Source organism: Bombus huntii, chromosome 2 (genome assembly GCF_024542735.1).
Source record: "Bombus huntii isolate Logan2020A chromosome 2, iyBomHunt1.1, whole genome shotgun sequence".
NCBI classification, from domain to species: Eukaryota; Metazoa; Arthropoda; class Insecta; order Hymenoptera; family Apidae; genus Bombus; species Bombus huntii.
The window spans coordinates 21,275,548-21,294,628 of record NC_066239.1 but is presented as its reverse complement, the minus strand read 5'-3'; the positions used below and the strand labels follow the sequence as shown (position 1 = coordinate 21,294,628).

General features: G+C 41.3%; 1 protein-coding gene across 2 annotated transcripts in view; it reads right to left on the bottom strand.

Annotated features, from left to right (window-relative positions):
- LOC126878312 (zwei Ig domain protein zig-8-like) overlaps positions 1–19,081 on the bottom strand; it is a 58,912-nt gene that overhangs the window by 15,531 nt on the left and 24,300 nt on the right. The window contains exons 3-4 of one of the 2 annotated variants that reach the window (XM_050640977.1): positions 10,616–10,782; positions 5,781–5,991 (exon numbers count right to left, since the gene is read on the bottom strand). In XM_050640977.1, coding sequence (XP_050496934.1) covers positions 5,781–5,991; positions 10,616–10,782 — 378 coding nt within the window. Of the gene's footprint in view, positions 1–5,780; positions 5,992–10,615; positions 10,786–19,081 lie in introns of both variants that reach the window. The other variant, XM_050640976.1, reaches the window with a different exon arrangement.

Genomic DNA, 19,081 nt, shown 5'->3' with positions numbered 1-19,081 from the left:
GCCTTTTTCCTTAGAAAACGCTGTACACACCTGAAAGATACGAAAGACACGTACACAAATTTCGATTCGTCCCAATTCCAATTTAATCGCAATACTTCGTTAAAGATGGTAGAAACACATACACACACACACACATACATATATGCTTAGGAATATTTTTATCCACTTCTTCGTCTTTATGAATTCGTTGATAAGATTGATGCCAAGAATCGGCAATTGTTTCTAATTCTGTCGAGGTCACGAGAACCAACCCTAATTCACTTAAATCTTGCCGTCTTCCATTCATTTAGCGTGCACGATCGATCAATCGTACAAGGTTTTCGCATTCGCCGTATAACGTGCAATTTCTCCATGCCTCTGGAGAATATCATGATCTAGTTTTATCGGAGACCAGTGGCCCTCGTATTTCAATTCATAATCCTGTCGGCCGATTTGCACAAGACTCTTCAACCTGTATTTGCGAAGAATCTTCAGCGTATGGAGTCGAGTACTCGAACAGCTGGCTGCCACAGTACAAACCGAGCGCTCCAAAACATTAACAACTCGAACACACGTCAGGTTATTTCAAACAGTTGGCCCGTTTGTCTTATTCGGTTTCAGGCGTTGATATTAATTTATGCGAAAGGAGACGGAGATTTCGGCGTATTCACGGGAAAACGCAGACTCGTCTCTACGCTCGGCATTTCGATGATTATCTATTGTGGTTCAACCGCGGTATTCCAGGTGTGAATATCGCGATTAAATCGTAACGGAGGACGAGGTAATCGTTTGTTAATTATCCATCCGATCCATTTACATATTCGATGCAACTGCCGTGAAAATACAAACGGGTTAAACTTTCGGTACATTAGTTAAACAATTGCAGCATCGTAGCTTACATTTTACAGAAAATATTAGGCAGAAACGAGTTAACTAAACGGCTGAGTAATGAAATTTCTAGATTTCTCATCTTCGATGGAAAAACTCCGTTTATTTTCTTCTCCTCTTCCCCGAAAAGTGTATTAAATATAAATTTAACATACATAGCAGTATATCGTTACGCTTCTGCCATTGCCAAATTTCTATGGTAACGAGTCGTAATTGTTGGGCAGTAGCCCTTTCCTTTCGACTCTTTCTTCTCGTTTCACGAACGAAGGACGACTTGGCCGAACAGCCGATGCTAGGGAAATTGATGTACGACGAAAAGCAGATATTGGTTTGCGTTGCGTTGAGAAGGTCGAAAGGTAAAGGCCTCCGCAGTGACGTAAAAATTCGCAATTGCCGGTCGATCGAATTGGCCGTCGTCGACGTCATCGATATTCTATAACTCGTACGATCGGAACGCGATTTCTCGTTCGATCCCGGTATGCATCGAAAATGCCAAGATCCTTCGTTGCTTTCTCGACTTTTCAACGTGAAATGATATTTCATTAAATTAAAAACGCTCAAAAGCACTGGACTCTGTTTCTCTCGCTTCCTCTTTCGTCGAGCTTGACGTCAACCGAAGTTTCTCGGCGTTGTGCTTTAATTAATTAAACGACAGAAATAGGCAATCAAAAGAGGTACAAATTCGTGCAAATAGTTTCTTCTCTCAGCGAACGTTGGAATTTTTATAGCGAACCAAGGTAAATTGGAACGATGAATAAAATACGTATTATAGGAACGTTTCAAACACGAGAAATGGCCTGTTTCGGTCGAACAAAAACAGACAACGTTTCCAAACAAAATTTATCTCCGATACCTTCGGTTTCCTCGTCTATTTTCTGTATAAATCGTCACGATTTATTAATATCATCGAACGATGGTAAAAACGAAATAGGAGGAAATTAACGAAACGTGAAGATGCAACGAGATTTCGGAAACGGTGAGAAACGGAATCTCCGATAAAACGCTGATAATTAATGTACGAAAACAGCGTTACAGCGAAGATCGGTAATGCCTGCGGTGTTTACAGCAAATAATTTTCTGCGGTTGTCGCAAAGTCTGTGTAGTTTAGACGCGGCAATTGCGACGAGTGCGATAAAAGTAACACAAGGGACGATCGTAAAGAGGCTATAAATGTAAACGGTGATCGTTTCGACAGATCACGGATCCTTTTCTTGCGGTGAATCCGTAAAAAGGGAAAAGAGGGTGGCTAATAAAAGGGAACGTATTGAATAGAGCGCGGTACATTTTCCGGGAGTGCTTGTCGAATGTTTTTCACGGAGAATTAAAGAACGATTCCTGCGCAAGGTAAACCGAATAATTAAAAGAAATTTTCAGCGGGGAAATACGTTGGTAAAAGCCCGTAAAGCTGTTACTTTCGAATAGCAAGAAGTATGACAACGGACGTGTTTTAAGTTAACATTCAAGGAATTAACTTTATTTCTGTAATGGAGCTCCGAGGTAAAAATGTTTAAATACCTTTCCTTTTTTGTTGGTGTTAGCAGAAACGAAGTTCGTTTCACGGAATTAAAAGCCGACGGTGAAACGGAGGAGAAAGTCGTGGCAAATGATGTCTTGACTCGATTCCGCAAATTCAATTTGCAGAGAGATGGAACGGCCGCGAAACTTCCCGGCGCAAAATATACTTTTGATTTGCTGCTTGAGTCGACGAGAATTTTTTCGAAGAATTATAAATAAATTGCGCGGTTTTCGAGCGAGCAAGAGTAGAGTGGAAGAGAAGCGGCGGCGAAACAAACGATTTCGTCAAGAAGGGAAGCTTTAAAGGAGACAACGAAACGAGCGACGGGGTCGTTTCTTTCCCATGCAACTGGCTTGCATTCCAGGTTCGAGCACGAGCAAGAGAAAAAGAGAAAGAAAAAGACGAGACGAGTATTAGAAGGAGCAGATACCAAGAGGAAAAGGTCGATGTTGCCGTTGTTGTTGTCGTCAGAAAGACTCAATTTGTCGCAGCAATTTCACGGATATCGGGTGCCAAGAATGCCGCTGAAAGCTCGGCAATTGTTTTTCGATTCGTTCTAGTCTAGTTCCTTTATTAGACGTCGCAAAAGAAACCGGGAACTGGCGTCGATTTGCCACGAATGAACAATTTGTCCAACACCTTTTCAGCTTTTCCTAAAGACGTATCCGACTCTCCACCGTTTCTTTCTTCGCCTCTCTGCTTCTACCTTCGAACCTCGTGTAAATACGCGGAGTTTGCACGATACACCGAGCCACGTGCATCGTTTCTGCCCGTTATACCAAATCGACGTTCGCTCCTTGCTTCTTAGCGGCGTTGTCTGCTTCCACCTCGATATACAGCTATTTCTTTCTACCAGCAAGCACGAAGCAACGAATATTCTTAAAACTACGCAGACTATCTCGATCCAACTCGTATCCACGGTTTCCATTTCGCGACTGATTATAGTTATTTTTTCGTTCGACTTTGTTTCTGTACTTTACGATTCCATTCGCGGAATATGTATCTTCTACGACTAAAAATTCGCGAGGGAGAGAGAGCTTTTCTTAAACGTTACAAGGAAACGAGGAAAGTTTACAATTTCTATCGACCTTATTTTCGCGATTCGATTTCATAGGATTTCCTATAAGTTGGAAGAATCGGAACTGTAACGTTATAACCGCGACAGATCGCCAGACACTTAAATTCCATCGTATCCAGCCGGATCGATAACGATCTACATGCGTATACGTATATGTACGCGATTCTTTTCGTTTCCACTAGGCTACGTTTTGTTCCCTGATCATCGGTATATCCGGTTCGATCTCCAGGGTTGGCGATCGATCAACGTCACCGGCTATTATCGGACCTCGACCGGTTGCTACAGGCTAAAATCCCGCAGACCGAACAAAAGAAAAAAGAAATCAAGCGATTGTTTCTAGCGTTACACGGATCCGTATATCTTAGGACTTACCGCTCTTACGAGTTTCACGACTTCCACCTGACGAGGACAAGGAAATAGCAGGAAGACTCTTTCGGACGTCGAGTATCGAACGATGTTTTGCAAAGGCGAGTCACGCAGCGGGACAATTATCGTCGAGGCTAATGAACCTACTGCTCGTGGAAAGAAAGGAAAGAGGAAAAATCGCCAGAATCCTCTCTTGATATTCTTTCCTTCCTATCTATCCACTCTATCCATTCTATCGAATCAACCATTACCTCCACTTCTTCTTCTTTTAGTTTTCGCTACTTTCCTTCCGACCTTTGACTCTTGCGCCTTTCGTTTATCACGAAGAAGCCGAAGAACCTACGATACTTTCCGGTGTCGTTCGAATTAGCTACGTTCAGGTAATTCTTCTTAAAGACGAAAACACAGAACATGTAACGAACGTTAGCGTGCTAATTTACAATCCCCAAATGCCCTTACAGAACTTGCATTCCTTTGCAAAACTTTCGTCTCTAGTGGTACATACATTCCTTGCAGAAACTATCATTCGGTAGTCACTTGAGTTGTACAGAAAGTAATCAAGATGAGATTTCCGATTTGTAGCTAGAAATAAATTATCGTTTGGAATAATTTTAAGCGATAATCGATTCCACGATCTTTCAGAACGGGAGATGTTTAGGATCAATTATGAAAGTACATTGCGCTTGTAATCGTAACAAACGTAAATAAATGCATCCAGACTGCAAAATAATCTACCAGAGCGACAGGGGGTTGTTAGGGGTTTTTGAGGTCACTGAAGCCGAAAATCAGGGTCGCTTTTTACAATTTGATACTCTTAACCTATCGTGTATGCTTTGTTCCGTATACATTTGACGTATGTGAATCGCGAGTAACGGATCAGGTTCGATCGTGTCGATTAGATCGTGATCCAAGCGACGGAACATTGCTTTCTTTACCGCTTATCGCTCTGTATGATCGTAGTCTTGCGCGAATTTCTACGATTAAGATTTTCTCCGGCCAAATATTCGTACGGCGGAATTTTCAACACCGTTCGTTTCTATGACAAACGACCCTCGTTTCCGGCTTCAGCGACCCAAAACACCCTTGAAAAGACGCATTCGGATAACAAATTTTGCAGCCCGAACATACACTTTGTCCAGAAGCTTTACATATTTCACGCGTTCGAGTGACTATAAGAATATCGGGGTGATCTTTCGTTCCATCAAACACGATATCTGCTATAAAGATTAATCTAGCTTGTAAGAAAGAAACGTCTTGCCGTAAAATTCTTCGGTTCGATGACAATGATTGCGAGCAAATAATTACAACTATGTCACGATCCACCAGGGAAAATTTCCTCCAAATTAATAGATGGTTTCGTCAGACAGCATCAGAGTGTAGGTTGGACGATGTTTCCGCATTGTCATTACGGTGTTTATACCTGCGGAAGATTCCATATCCTCTATCCCTCCCTTCTCGTCGCGTTGCTTGAACGTCGCTCGATACACGCTCTTACTAGCTCGTATAATTACGTTGCTAGAATAATAACGCGTTTCCTTTCATGTAACCGTCGTCGCGTGTACGATTAAGCCGCCGATACGTACGCGATTGCCGCGATATCTGTTTGGTTACAAAGTCTGGGACGATAAGTCTGCCCTTAAGTTACGATATTCGCGCAGTAATTTCGCCCGCAACACCTCGCGTCGTTCGTTAAAACGAGAAAACCGAGCTCACCTCTATCCGAGTTTTCGTCCTCGAGGTTTGCTTACGACGTGATGCGAGTCAAACTTTTGTACGTAGCCGCGCGCCTGTGCGCTGGGTAAGCAATTCTATGCATTAGTGTCACGTAGAAAACGTTTGCGAGAAAAGTTATTCGATTTAAGCGGACCAGCATGGAAGAAGTTGGTTCGAGTAATTCGCGATGGTAATTTAATTAGAGTAACAGAGTTCTATCCGGGTTAAAGGATATCTTACCGACCACGTTGAGATGAACAGAGTATCCGATGGGAGGAGTTGTGGATATTTGGCACTCGTAAATACCAGAATCCTTCTTCTGAGGATATCGTATCCTTAATGTCCATTCTTCCGTGTGCGGCGTATGCATCGCCTCGAAACGTTGATCGCTCGTGTAAGTGTACCGACCGATCGTCAGCAGGTGAATATCTCGATGCCTTACCCACGAAACCTAAAATCAACGAAACGAATATTTCTTAAACGTTTTCCTCAACGCTTAAAATAAGTAGCGATTACGCTACGAGGTTTCTCGTTCTCTTCGTCCTTCGCGAGGAAGGAAATACGCCTGACAAATAACGCGCACATATTCCTTTTATCACAGTATCCACATTGACCATAGGAAACAAATCTAATTAGCGCGATTGTTCTTAGCAAAGTTACATCGCCAGTGAATAAACGTAAACGAATAAACGTACGCTCGACTAAAAGCATACCGCTATTTCATCGCTAACCTCGATTATATTATCGTGATATTAGTCTGTTCATTTTTGGGGTAGGTAGGTTACGGGACCGAGTATAAACGTACGAAAAAGAAAGAAAACAGGTGCGCTCTTAGCCACTGTGTTTTCATTTGGAACGGTTGGCTAAGCTAATCTAACCCGCGCCAAACTGTGCACGCGACAAAAGTCGAACGAACCACGTTCCGGAGATTAATGGGCCTCCTAAAATTCAAAAATGATTACACGCGAAACTATCCGCTTACGTGCTTTTTCCAGGCCGCGACATCGTAAACATTGCCACACGAGTATCGACAAAACCATACGGCGAAACGTACTTACGTACATGTATATTCACCATTTTTCCTAACAAAAGATATACTCTACGTATATTCATTTTTCCCAGACACGCTTCGCTACATCGCGCGAGTTAATTTCCTTTGCATTTTTCCTTCGCCTCACTTACCGTTTAACACTCTCCGATGATACGTTTAAAGATTCAGTAACAATTTCGTAAAAATTGAAAGAAAAAGTTGTAAAGGCAGCGATTCCTTGGATTTTTACGATTCGACGGTTCGAAGAAGAAAATTAACTCGATATCGCGTAAGAAAGTTTTCTGCGACGCGCACCTTGCTCGAATTTCTTTCGAACAAGTCGTTTTTCAAGGCTTTACGAGCGAGACAGTGCCAGCGTTAAAAAGTCGTATCCAAAGATAATGCGGGATGCGAAGCACGTTGCATTATATTTCGCTTGACGTCTTTCGACATCGGCTTATTACCGGTTGCGCACCCTTTTTTATAACATTGGATCGTACAACTTCTGCTTCTCCCCTTTTCCTCCCTCTAGCACCTGCTCGCGCTGTTACACCATTACTTTTCAGCCCAAAGCCGTTAAGCTTACACGTCATTCCTTCTTTATAGATACAATCCATCGTTTACTTTACGGAATCGTTCTATTTTCTATCAGCGGCAGGCTACGTCGTTAATCTCGCGCGATTCGTTGGTTCGCGTCACTTACGAATCAATCCTTTTACGACTACCGAGTACGAGTAAAACTGTTCTCTCCGTGTTTGTTTAATTCACGAGCAAAGTACGTTTACTTCAAATGGGTTACCTAGCGCACAAGTTAAAGTAACTTTCGTCATTTTTGCGACGTTTTCCCACGAATTGCCCACGCTCCTCGTTAGTCATTCATTCTTCGCTCGCAACTAACGTATCGCGTGGACACGATGCTTTCGGCTGTATAAACCTGATTGCCAGAATCACCGTGTCACAGCCGAGGTCTCGAACTCGTAGGATACATTTTTAGCTTTAAAGTTTTTACAATTACCTCTATCCTTCCGGAATTCGTTACAGGCTTATATACTTTCGCCGGTTTATTACAACGGAATAAAGGAGAACTACTGTATTTGCATTACCTCGAAAGTTACGTCGTAAATGTTATCTTTCCTAATGAAAATTTAACGGCACACCGTATAGTTGTACCGATATTTTGCTTGCTAGAAACATTCCGTCATAACCATTATTCTATTTTTTACGGAACAGTATATTATCGAGAGTAAGGAGCGGAGAAGCAAGCTGATTTTTGAAATACGTCGTGGAATACTTTACTTCCCATCTGAATCGTCGAATACAAAGTAGTAGACAGTGGTATAAAAGCTTGTTACTGCGCAAAATTTGTCATGGCAATATCCACAATTAGCCACGATAACAGGTATACGGAAAATTGTAAAAATATTCCAAGATGATTCTTATTCGGATATGGGATAAGCAAATCGATAAAGTTTCAACGAGGAGTGTGCAAGATGACGTAGGGCAAGTTCGGTTGACGTCGCGAGCTTCTCCGTACCGTTGATCGGAACGAAATCTAGTCGATAACGTTGGTACTCGAGTTATTTCCCTTTCGAAGGATGAATCGACCTTAGCGACTGCTTTATTAAATTATAAAAATTAATTTAATAGATTACGCTTGGTCATTTGATCTGCGGCCGAGCAATCGTCACAAATCTCTGTACGCGATCCGCACGCGATTTTGCATCCGACCCTATTTCCTATCTCCCTGTAATATCCGACGTACAAACGAACCGATAGCGCTCGTTTAACGCTTTATGATTTACGAATGGAAGCTGACGATCTACGTATTTCGTTCTTCCTTCCTACCAACGCTATTTCGATTCCAGTTGATTCTTTTATTTTACGGCGATTACGAAATCTCGGTTACGAACTCAAGCAGGACACCGGAGACTTTATGAAAATATATAAAATTACGAAATTAGGAACAAAAATATATTCGAGTTATTAAACGTTATAACGTTGGACGAAAGAGATAGAATTCGCATGGGTTTTGGAATAGGAAATCATCTGGCTGCCAACGTAAGTGTAGCAGCGCAAAAGACACGCCAAGCTCGTACATATTTCATCATTTACTACGAATACTGTTATACAGCTTAAGGTTACCATTACGTAAATACATGAATTTCCTAGTAACCGTCTGAAACCGACTTTATAAAACTGAAATTACGTTTAGATTTCATGTAATATTTCTAAATCTGTTAGGCCCATATCGATAAAAAGATAAGTATCTTTATTCCGTACAATATTACAAGAAATTATTCTTCGTGTTCCTCAAACTTCCTGCTCTTTAATTTTAATTTTGAAATATTATATTCAACATACGCGTAATTAGTAATTAACGTGCATTAGCGGAATTGAGAGATACGCTATGCGGTACGGTAATATAGTGTGCGCAGCTCGAAAATTCGTTTATCTAGACCCATTTATAAATTAATACGTGTTATGCGATTAAATAAAAAAGTAACTATGTACACATGTAATACATAATTTATATCGGCACGCAAACGATATGGAAATGAATAGATACAAACTGCTTCGTCCACTTTAGACTTTAGACGCGGCATTTACGATGTGAATAAAATCAACTATGTATTCGCTCTTTCTAACGTATACGTCGTACACATCGACGTGTGTTTGCTCTCAAACAAATATCGCGAGTCGAAGCTACGACGTTCTTCGCTTCGGATTAACTCCGGAGTTTTCAACAGAAGTGTTTGCACCTGCTTTGGAAACGTCGCATGTGCGAACCTTCGTGTATTCAGCAAAAGAGACCAATTTTTAAGGTAAATACAGTTTTTGAAGCACGACGGAAAGCGAAGCGGTGCCAAGTAAACTTTTCTCCTCGGAATATCGTCTTTTAATCAATCAGTTTCCACGTGTAACTTTGCCGGGTTGAAAAATCTCGACTTTACTCGTGTCGTCGTTACATGGACGTAATTGTACGATATCGTCGAAACGTACTAGTCAATACGCACGTACGTAGTCTTGTTGCGGTTATACGCTATACACACGCGTTTTGCATACGGATGAAATTGCAGACGAAAAACGTAACACGCTGTATTCGTCCGATTTGTAACGGTCTACAAACGCGTTTCCTCTTCTTCCGGTTAATAAACTTGATCGATCGATAAATGCGTAAGACGCATCGTACGCGCATTGAACATCGATCGATTATTTCACCGCAATTCGCAAGTAATCGACAGCGAAGAATTTTCTAAGATTATCCGTCTAATTCAGGTCGCAATAGCGCAAATTGAAATTCGGTCCGATGAAACGTAACTGGAATAACGAGCCGCCTTTCGATGTGGTAAATTCATCTCTGTCGATCTCTGACGACAAACGGAATTGCGCAAACAATCGTTTAGAAACGTTTCACGATCCCTTCGCGACACCGTAATTCGCGGATTAATTCGACGCTACGAAGCGTTCCATTCGACCACTATCAGCGAAATGTTGACGTTTTAGCCGATTTCATGCCACTCTTGGGACCGTACGCGTGCCACGCAAACAAATCGGTTGACCCAGCACGCGTGATGTTTGACGTCTCGTTTATCGACTGGCTGGTTATACATGCCGATTTCGTGAACCGGCCCTTGCGTTTGAAACGTTGCGTTACCCCCGCTGTCAGAATCATACGCGTGTGCGCCTTTGACGCTAATTCTGACTTTTCGATAATCACGATATCTACGTCGTTGCTTCAACAACTCGAGACATTTATACGTCGGTATATCGATCGTACAAGTACAAAGATGGAAAACAAGCGTCAGGTTTATTTCTGAAAGGTAAAAGTAGAGCAAAGGCGGAAGATTTATAAGCTCTCGAAATACGATAAGAAAAGCGTGCATTCTCTGGGAAATCGATTTGGACGAGATTGTCTTTAATCATCGACTACGTGCTCGTAACTATCGTCACGATCTTTTTTTGTTCTTTATTTACCTATTCCGTTAAAACGGAACGTTAAGTCTAATAATTCTAAGTTAACGAGTCAATAACCAAAGGTACTTACGGTTCTGTTTCCGAGGTTTTTCACTCTACAAACGAGCTGGATGGTTTTCCCAACCAGACCCGTCATGTTCGACGGAACCGACGTATCAAAGTAAGGATTCGAATCTTGTTGCGTCAGCCATTCTTGAAAAGTATCGGTTTCGATTAAGCGAGTACTGTGCACAGCTTCTTCTGAAACCAAAAACGTAAAAAAAAATTGTAAAAAAGATTGCGATTTTCAGAAGCGAATCCTTGGAACTGTATTTTATAGACGATAGCGAGCTAACGACGCGATCGAAGGTTTCGATATGTCGCTTCGTAGCCAGATTTTTCGCAAGTATCGATTCGAGAACACATATCAAATACGCTCGACTCTCTTATACCACGGTACTCTGAAAACACGGTTTCGATATAACACGGTGCAAAAATTACGACAGGACTCCATATAGCGTACGATTTAATAAATTTGAACCATCCTCGTATAGCACGAACGTTTCCACCGCGCGGTTTTGATTTCGCTTAACAAGGTTTCGATACAACGGCGAACGAATTAACCGTGTTATAGAAGGGTCGACTGTATCGCGAAACAGATCTTGCGAATAACTCTCGTCGATGCTTCGTCCTTTTTCGTGTTTCCTCCCATTTACGTATTTTACGTCAGGTATAGCGTTTCTACTTTTATCGCGTGCATGGATTTTCTTTTTAATCCCCTTTTTTGTTCTTTTCTTTTTGACCGTTTTACTTTGTTGTGCCCTGTAATTACGCAAGGTAACCGGCAGCGCGCAACCCTTCGGACTCGTGAAAAATAATTTTCTCGCTCGGCCGCTAGTCGCATTTATTAAAATTAGATCGCGTCAAAGGGAAGTAGCGAGCGATAATATACTTGCAACCATGTGTACATGCACCAGTAACTATACTTTAATAACATTGTCAGCAATTCTACGGCGTTGAAAAATATTCGCAGGCATGGAATCGATAAAGTCGCTCTAAAAAATTGAAGCCCAGATTCCGTGGCGTTATCATCGAGTTTTAAAGTCAAAAATATCCGAGTACCACAAAGGCAAAGCCTTTCAGCGTTGCGTGGAAAATTTGAGAACGCAGTGTGGTACATGTCGATGTTTTTTAGACAACTTTTACCAGTAAGCAAAATACGTATCAGTCAAATGGCAACAAATTTTTGGGAAAACTCTAAGCAACGGTGAAAAATTGGAAACGGGGTCGCGCACGCCGAATCTATCGACTTCCTACTGACGTAATCTTCGAAAAATCTTTGAATAATAGTGGCAACTTTGTCGACGAGTCGAAACGCCAAGCATCCTAGTATCGTTGTATGAGAACGTTTTGTCAAGAACATCGAAGGCCGAACGTATTCTCCGTCCTTTATGATTAACATCCTTACGTCGAGCGAAGCGCTTCGATCGTCGCAAGAACAACGGATAAAGTCGTCGAACGGGAAAAAGTTTATTGCAAGTGTAACGGCGTATTGCAGGATTCGGAAACTGCGCAATTTATACGCGTAATTCGGACGAAGCAACGAGCCCTACCAATCGCTCCGGAACGCATGAATAACCGAATGGTCCTCGCGGAGCCGAGTGGCTCGAAAGTACACCGTGGGACGGCTGGCGCATAACTATCCTGTTCCTGGTGTTCCTGCACTGCGGCAAATACGATCCCGTTCGCACGAGTGCAGGTAACTGCGTGTACGGACGCGTACATCTGCCATAAAATCGGATGAACGCATTTTACCGGAAATAGTCGTCTCGAAAGATTCGTTGGACCTTCGTGCATGTTATATCCTCCTATACATGTACGATAATACAGATGCGTATATGTGCGTAACATATGCACTTATATGTGCAACTCGCGCAGCAGTTCCTTCGAAAATAAGTCGTTACTTGGCATTTTATATCTACCTACGTCTTAAATATTTTGGTCCTACGGAAACACGAAATACGTACGTACGTAGAATTTTATCTTGCATCGAACCGAAATCGGCTTAATACAATTGAAAATATCGATCAGCGTTTTAATTACATATCGTCTTTCTTGCCGAATCGAAACGCTTGTAATTAAAATTTCAATTCGTCGTTAACGATAATTTATACAGGGTGGTTGGTAACTGGTAAACTGGTAACTGGTAACTGGTATTAAAAAAAAATTTTTTATTCTATATTTTCGACTTCTTTTTTCGCGTAGAATCACCCCCTTTTCGCTTGTACCACCAGTTACCAACTACCCTGTATAATAACATTTGTATAACAACGTTGTTTCCATGAAAATCGTACGCACAGAGAAGAACGTTGCTCGTAACGATGTAAGGAAGTTCCTTTTTTAAAGTCGCATATCGAACGCAATTCAGCCGTTAACGAAACCGACCCTTCAAGAAAAAACCACCAAGCGACTTCTCACGAGCAATTTCGTTTCTTGGTACAAAAAATGACGAGGAAAATCTTATTAGAGCACCTTATCTTCCTATATCACAGTTTCGATGTTTCGATATCTTTCTATTTGTTCGGTTTTCGTACGAGATCGATCAGCCGGAATTCGCGCGAAACATTTCCTCGCTTCGTACTCGCGACAGCTACGTTGATTAACCGTTTTGAAATGCCTACAAAGTATCCCTCTCGTTCCTGATCGCCGTGTCACGGCGTACGATCAGATTTAAGAGGGAAAATACTGCTCAGCCAGACGAATTAATCAATCACCGAACGACAAAAATTACGACCGACCGTAGAAACGTGTTGCAGAATATTCGCATGCGCCGCCCCTTTAATCCGAATATTATATTTTTCCGTTCGATCCTCGCTAACTCACGCTATAATAATATTTACGTTATCCCATTGCGTTAACTCTTGCAGAAAGTAACGATTTCCGTGTTTTAATTATTCGAACGATTACGTTTATTCGATCAAAACAGGACGCCGAAGGTCTTATCGATTAACGCATCAATTTACCGTGGCACGTTTCACCGAGACTATGGTAGTTTTGCAAATACGCCTCAGTATCGCCACAGGCAGCTCCTTATTTCATAAAGATAGCAAAAGTTGAAAGTGTTAACGATAATACTTTAATCGCCGCAAGGACGCGCGGCTTGTTTAATATAGTATGCGCGTCGTGTCGCCATTAAAGTGTTAATTAACTTGATTGTCTCCATGAAGGGGATATCAACCCTTCTATTTCTTTTCGTGGTATTAATCTCGTATAATCCGCGCGCTTCAAAACCAGATATCGAGCTTTGACTTACATTTACATTTATTTATTTTCCATTTCATTCCCATTTACATTTATAGGATTATAGCGATACGGTCATAGAAACGATTCCTATATTCGTTTCAATCGCATTGTTTTTCCTTCGGTAATTAATCGACAACTTTGAATAAGAATTTTAGTATTTGAACTTGCACGAGGAAGAATCTCCTAGCTACTAGCAAAAGTTTTTTTTTAATTCTTTATTTGTATAATGTCAGATAATAATAAAGATTTTCAACGATTTGTATTAATTTACGCGACAGCGAGGCTCCGATATATTCGGATAAATAGTTTGTTGAAGATATTTGAAATACGCGTGATGCGGGTATTAAAGTACGCGAATAATTCTCAAAGAAAGGGATGATAGATAGGACGCTTTGGTAGATTTGATTGACAGCAAAAAGATATTACATATTACAGTAGGCACATTTGTTTTGTCAACTATTCGCCTTTAATACGAAATCAAGCGAAAAAGTAAATTACCAGGCCACAGCATTTAGGATGGGAATATTTATCTTGGAAATTGCATCGAGATGTCGGCACCCTCGTAGAACCTCACGAAATACATTTATCAGGTTAAAAGGGTTAGGGGACGCGGGAAAAAGGGAAAGGGCGTCGTGACAGATATAATATACGATCCCTTAAAGATATTTACCGTAATAAACTCGCCTAGGCCTCCACCTAGATCGAACGAACACTCGAAAATTAACCCCTTCTATTTATTTGTCGGCCAGATCCACGCTTTTACGATTACTTGGTAAATTATTTGCGCCATTCCCAGCTCGTACGAGTCACCGGAAAAGCCATCTCGGCCGCGTTCTTTCATTCCAGAAGAATCCACCCTCTAGGAGAACCGAGGGATTTCTTGCTTCTCGATGATTCGTTCGAACGGAATAGAATACGGCCGAAGAACTTCTCCGGAAATAAGCATCGAAGATAATTCGTTTGGAAAATAATTGTCGTTTTTTTTTTTCTTTTGTAACGACAATAGCCACGACAAACGCGTCGTTAGTTCGTTCATGCGATCGAACCGTTCGCCTTGACGAACTTCTGCGTTTAATCATTTCGTCTGTACACCGCAGAAATTTCCGCACAATATCCATGGAATGTCAATTATCGGAATATCTATTAACCAAACTCTCGATTATTCGAATCGTCCGTCAATAGGCTGAATGATCAACTACCGTCTATCGCTACCTATCGCTTCGAACCAATCGATCATCACGTTCTTCCTTTATTTTTTTCCAATGAGTTTCTCGATTGGACAGCCCGTTTCATACTTGGTGATCGCATGGAAAATATACACGTATACTGTATATACCGTCTTTATTATTACAGGCGATGATGATAAATGGGCGTAAGTCTCTATTGGTGCGCATAAGTTTAAACGCAGAACGTTTACATTGAACGCAAGCACGTATACGACGAACGAGTCGCATACTTTACAAGATTTCTCGATCGGAATTTCCGAAGCTACAGATCCTAGTACCAAAATAATCTAAACGCAGGCTGCGAATTAACCAATGAGTATGAGTAGCGTGATGGGAGAAAAATGGCGAGAAATGCGTGAACCTAAAAGATCCGGTGGGGTTATGGAGATGTAACGATTAAAACAGTTGCAGGCAACGAGTAACGCTACTAGTAATCTTCAAAAAGAAATAATAAATCCGCAAAATCCTCGTTGACTCGAACGATCCAGCAGATTTAGCAGGGATATGGTTTTTACGAGCTTAAGTAGGGTGCAGTATTCAACGTATATTCCCCGAAGAACGTATACAATAGCTCTTTCTATAGGTGTCAAACCATTTATGTCGCACGAACGCTTCGAGTTACAAAGATCACGTTGCAACAAAATACAATTACGAAGGCACGATATCCGTTTGAAAATCTTTAGGTCACCGACAAACGGTAGAAATAGGTTGATAAATAGGATAAAGAGAAAAGAATCCAGATACGATGCTTAAGGAACATGAGGAGTTACGTCAATTGGGGCCAAGTACGAGCCAACAACGCGCACAATCTGTCTAACAGGTCAAACTGGTCAAATAGGTAGCTCGAGAGCCAAGACAAGCAATCGGACGCAAATACCCATCGACGATAGTTTCGATATCAGAATATCGTGGGCAACAGTACCAATTGCCATATAATGCCATATAATTCCTTGAGACACAAACACGATCGATTTAATCTATATCGCTTGTGTTTGCTAGTCGTAAAAGCTGGACGTAAATAATTTCGAGAAAAATATTTCCCTGGCAATTACGGTATTCAAGTGGAAGAAGGAAATTTTCAGGATCTTTTAAATTTTAAAGAGGAATCCGAGAACGTTGTTATTAGTGGCATATCTCGTTTAACAGTTTTGATCACGAGTAATTCCGCGAAAATGAGATGGCTGGTAGAAGTTTGGAGATTTGTTAAGATGGGGCAGTGTGTTGGAGCACAGTACCTAGATTGTTACTAGAGTGACAGTATCCGCGTAGAGGTTGCAAGAGCCGTAGAAGCTGATCTTCCAGACTCGCAAGGTTTCCTTGTATAACCCGCAAAATTTATAAGCTACTACACTGTTGCCCTACATATTTTAAATTACAAAATTTATTTACGAGCAATATCGAAAACTTTTTGCGTCACGACCTTTTTGCATAATAGTTTACCGCGATGATACTTTAAAATGTAAATTCGCTGTTATCAGAGGGGAAGCAGCGGCTGATAATTTCGATCGTTATCGTTACATCGGTATAAACGTTTCGTTCAAATTGTTTAAAACGGTGTTTTACCTTGTCGCAATTTCCTTCGACACGGTACAAAATAAGCGCGCTCCAACGAACGGAACGAAAACCAAAAACGCGGCGCGTTGATCACGTGGACGTTATAATTTGATCGAAGAACGATTTCGATCTTCGCAACGTTACGTGGCAAATTTCGGCAGGAGAAATCTCTGTTACATAACAATCTAGCGTATCGATGACCTCCAGGGGTGCAGGAAACAAGGGGAGCGTGATGAATTATTAGGAGGATGGCGGTGCGAAAATCTCTCGTCGTAATAAAAGCGATATAGTCCACGAAGGGGAAGAACTCACTTCCGTGCCAGTCAATTCCGTAAAGAACAACAGAGTGGTAAAAGAAGCGAGTACAAAGCGTAACGTTTAGCTGGCTAATGTTTAGACTTTACAAGATAGAGATCGTTTAAACGTCGTATACGACACGATTAAGAATACGTCGATACTCTCCAACGACGGCACGCGAAGTTCGGAAATCGAAGTTCTGTTTGGAAACCGATGCGTCTTTTTTTCCAAGAAACATGTTCGGAAACCGATTTGTTCGAGATGAGAGTCGTTCGATAACCTAGCTTCTACGGCAGTACGGATTGATAATTTCTTTGACGTGCCACGTTTCTTATACGTCAGGAATATGTCAAAAGCAAGGTATTACATATTCGGGTTTCGTAGTAGGGTCATCAAGCACGGAGTCCTGAAATCTCGGTACTCCGGTTATATTTTACGACGACTGACCCTTTCGAAACGACTGACCTAGAAACGAATGATCCCGCCTTCTTATCGTATACCCACGACTGGTACGACCCACAATGTACGATCGTATAAGAAGCCTCGTCGAACGACGAAACTTGGCGCAAAAATAACCTGACTGATGTGACTTTTTACGTGCAACAACTCCGGCATTCGAAGCAAGAAGACCACCAACGACGCGGTTAAAACGCATAAGAGTCTGAACCTGATGCTTTAATCGATTAGTAGATTCGATAAATTTTGTCGATACTCGGCGTTCGCTTCTTTTCGCGTGATATCATCGAGCTATTGGTGAATATAACGCGTCTTAGAGTCAACGCCACGCCATTTTTACCTTACGCAGAGAGCAAGTAACGACGACATTCCGCTAAACGTTTTCATTGGATTACAATGTTTTGGCAACACTGGCAATCTCCAGGAACATTTGGCGAATGGCAATTTTCGCGAATACACAGAACGGAAGAAACCAGACGTTTCGATAAAACAAATCAACAGACCGAGGAGCGAATATTAGCAGAAAATTGACGGTATTCGAGTTCGAAGAGAATCGCGTAACCGGTCGACGAAATTGGATCGGGATGTCTTCGTTTAGCGGAAGAAGCGCCGGGCATCGCGACTTTTCCGTCGTAAAGCTGCGACGTATATCGCCGTTGTAACCAGGAAATATGGGAAAATACAAGCTAGGAAAATGTCTCGGCTTTTAGCGTGTGAACAATATGGCGTGCCGGTGAAACCGGGAACTGTCGGCTGCGTTCAAAAGTTTTATCATTTTTCCTTATTTCGTAAAACTTTTGAACGCTAGCTTGTTCCATCGAGTGTCGCGAGCCTGTTCCCCCTCGTTTATTAACATCGCGACGAGATACTTGATACCTTGTATAAGCTGCCGGCGCGGCTTATTGCACCGTTATAAAACTTTAATATATCTCGTCTGACGTATTGATTAAATAATATTTCTAGCAAAGTGACTTCTTCAAAATTTCGCATAGTTCTCATAAACGTTTATAGGTCAACGATAGTCGAATAGAACGATGCGGGCTATCTTCCATATTTAATCTTTGGTTTTTACTAAAGAAAAATCGGGAACACAACCGTTTCGGACGATGATAAAACCAACATTTGAACGAAGTAGATCATCGATTAAAATCAAATAAAAGAGGAAAAAGGATAGTGGCTGATAATAAATTTGGTAACCGAATAGAGATGAAGAACGTATATTTGTAGATTATCTATCGATCGTTTGGCGTTATGTAGTCTATTTCCGTGAGTCTCCAAAGCGGTCGAACAGCATCAAGTATTCAAAGAATCCGGACCAAACGAAAACTACAGGAAAGAATTTTGATTTACCGTCGTTTCTAGAAATCCGATAGATACTTGGTTCTATTAAACCTTGGTGTTTACCGTATCGAGCTACCGCTAATTTCTCCTTTCGAAAATAGATTTTAAGTTACGTCGATCGGCAATGTGTCACGTTATATATTCATGACGTGACGGATTATCAAACTTTATCAAAATTTCATTCGCGTTAAAGCGACGTTGAACAATCTCACCCTAAATTGTTTCATTGCTCGATAATTTTATTTATTTTTTAAGTGGTTTATACATAAATAAACATTAAAATATATTTTTTCCAGTATCATAAAATAAGAAAGTGGAAACTAGATCGGATAATAATTCCGAAGGCTACCATCCTGCCGTGTTGTAGCCATTTTGCTTTG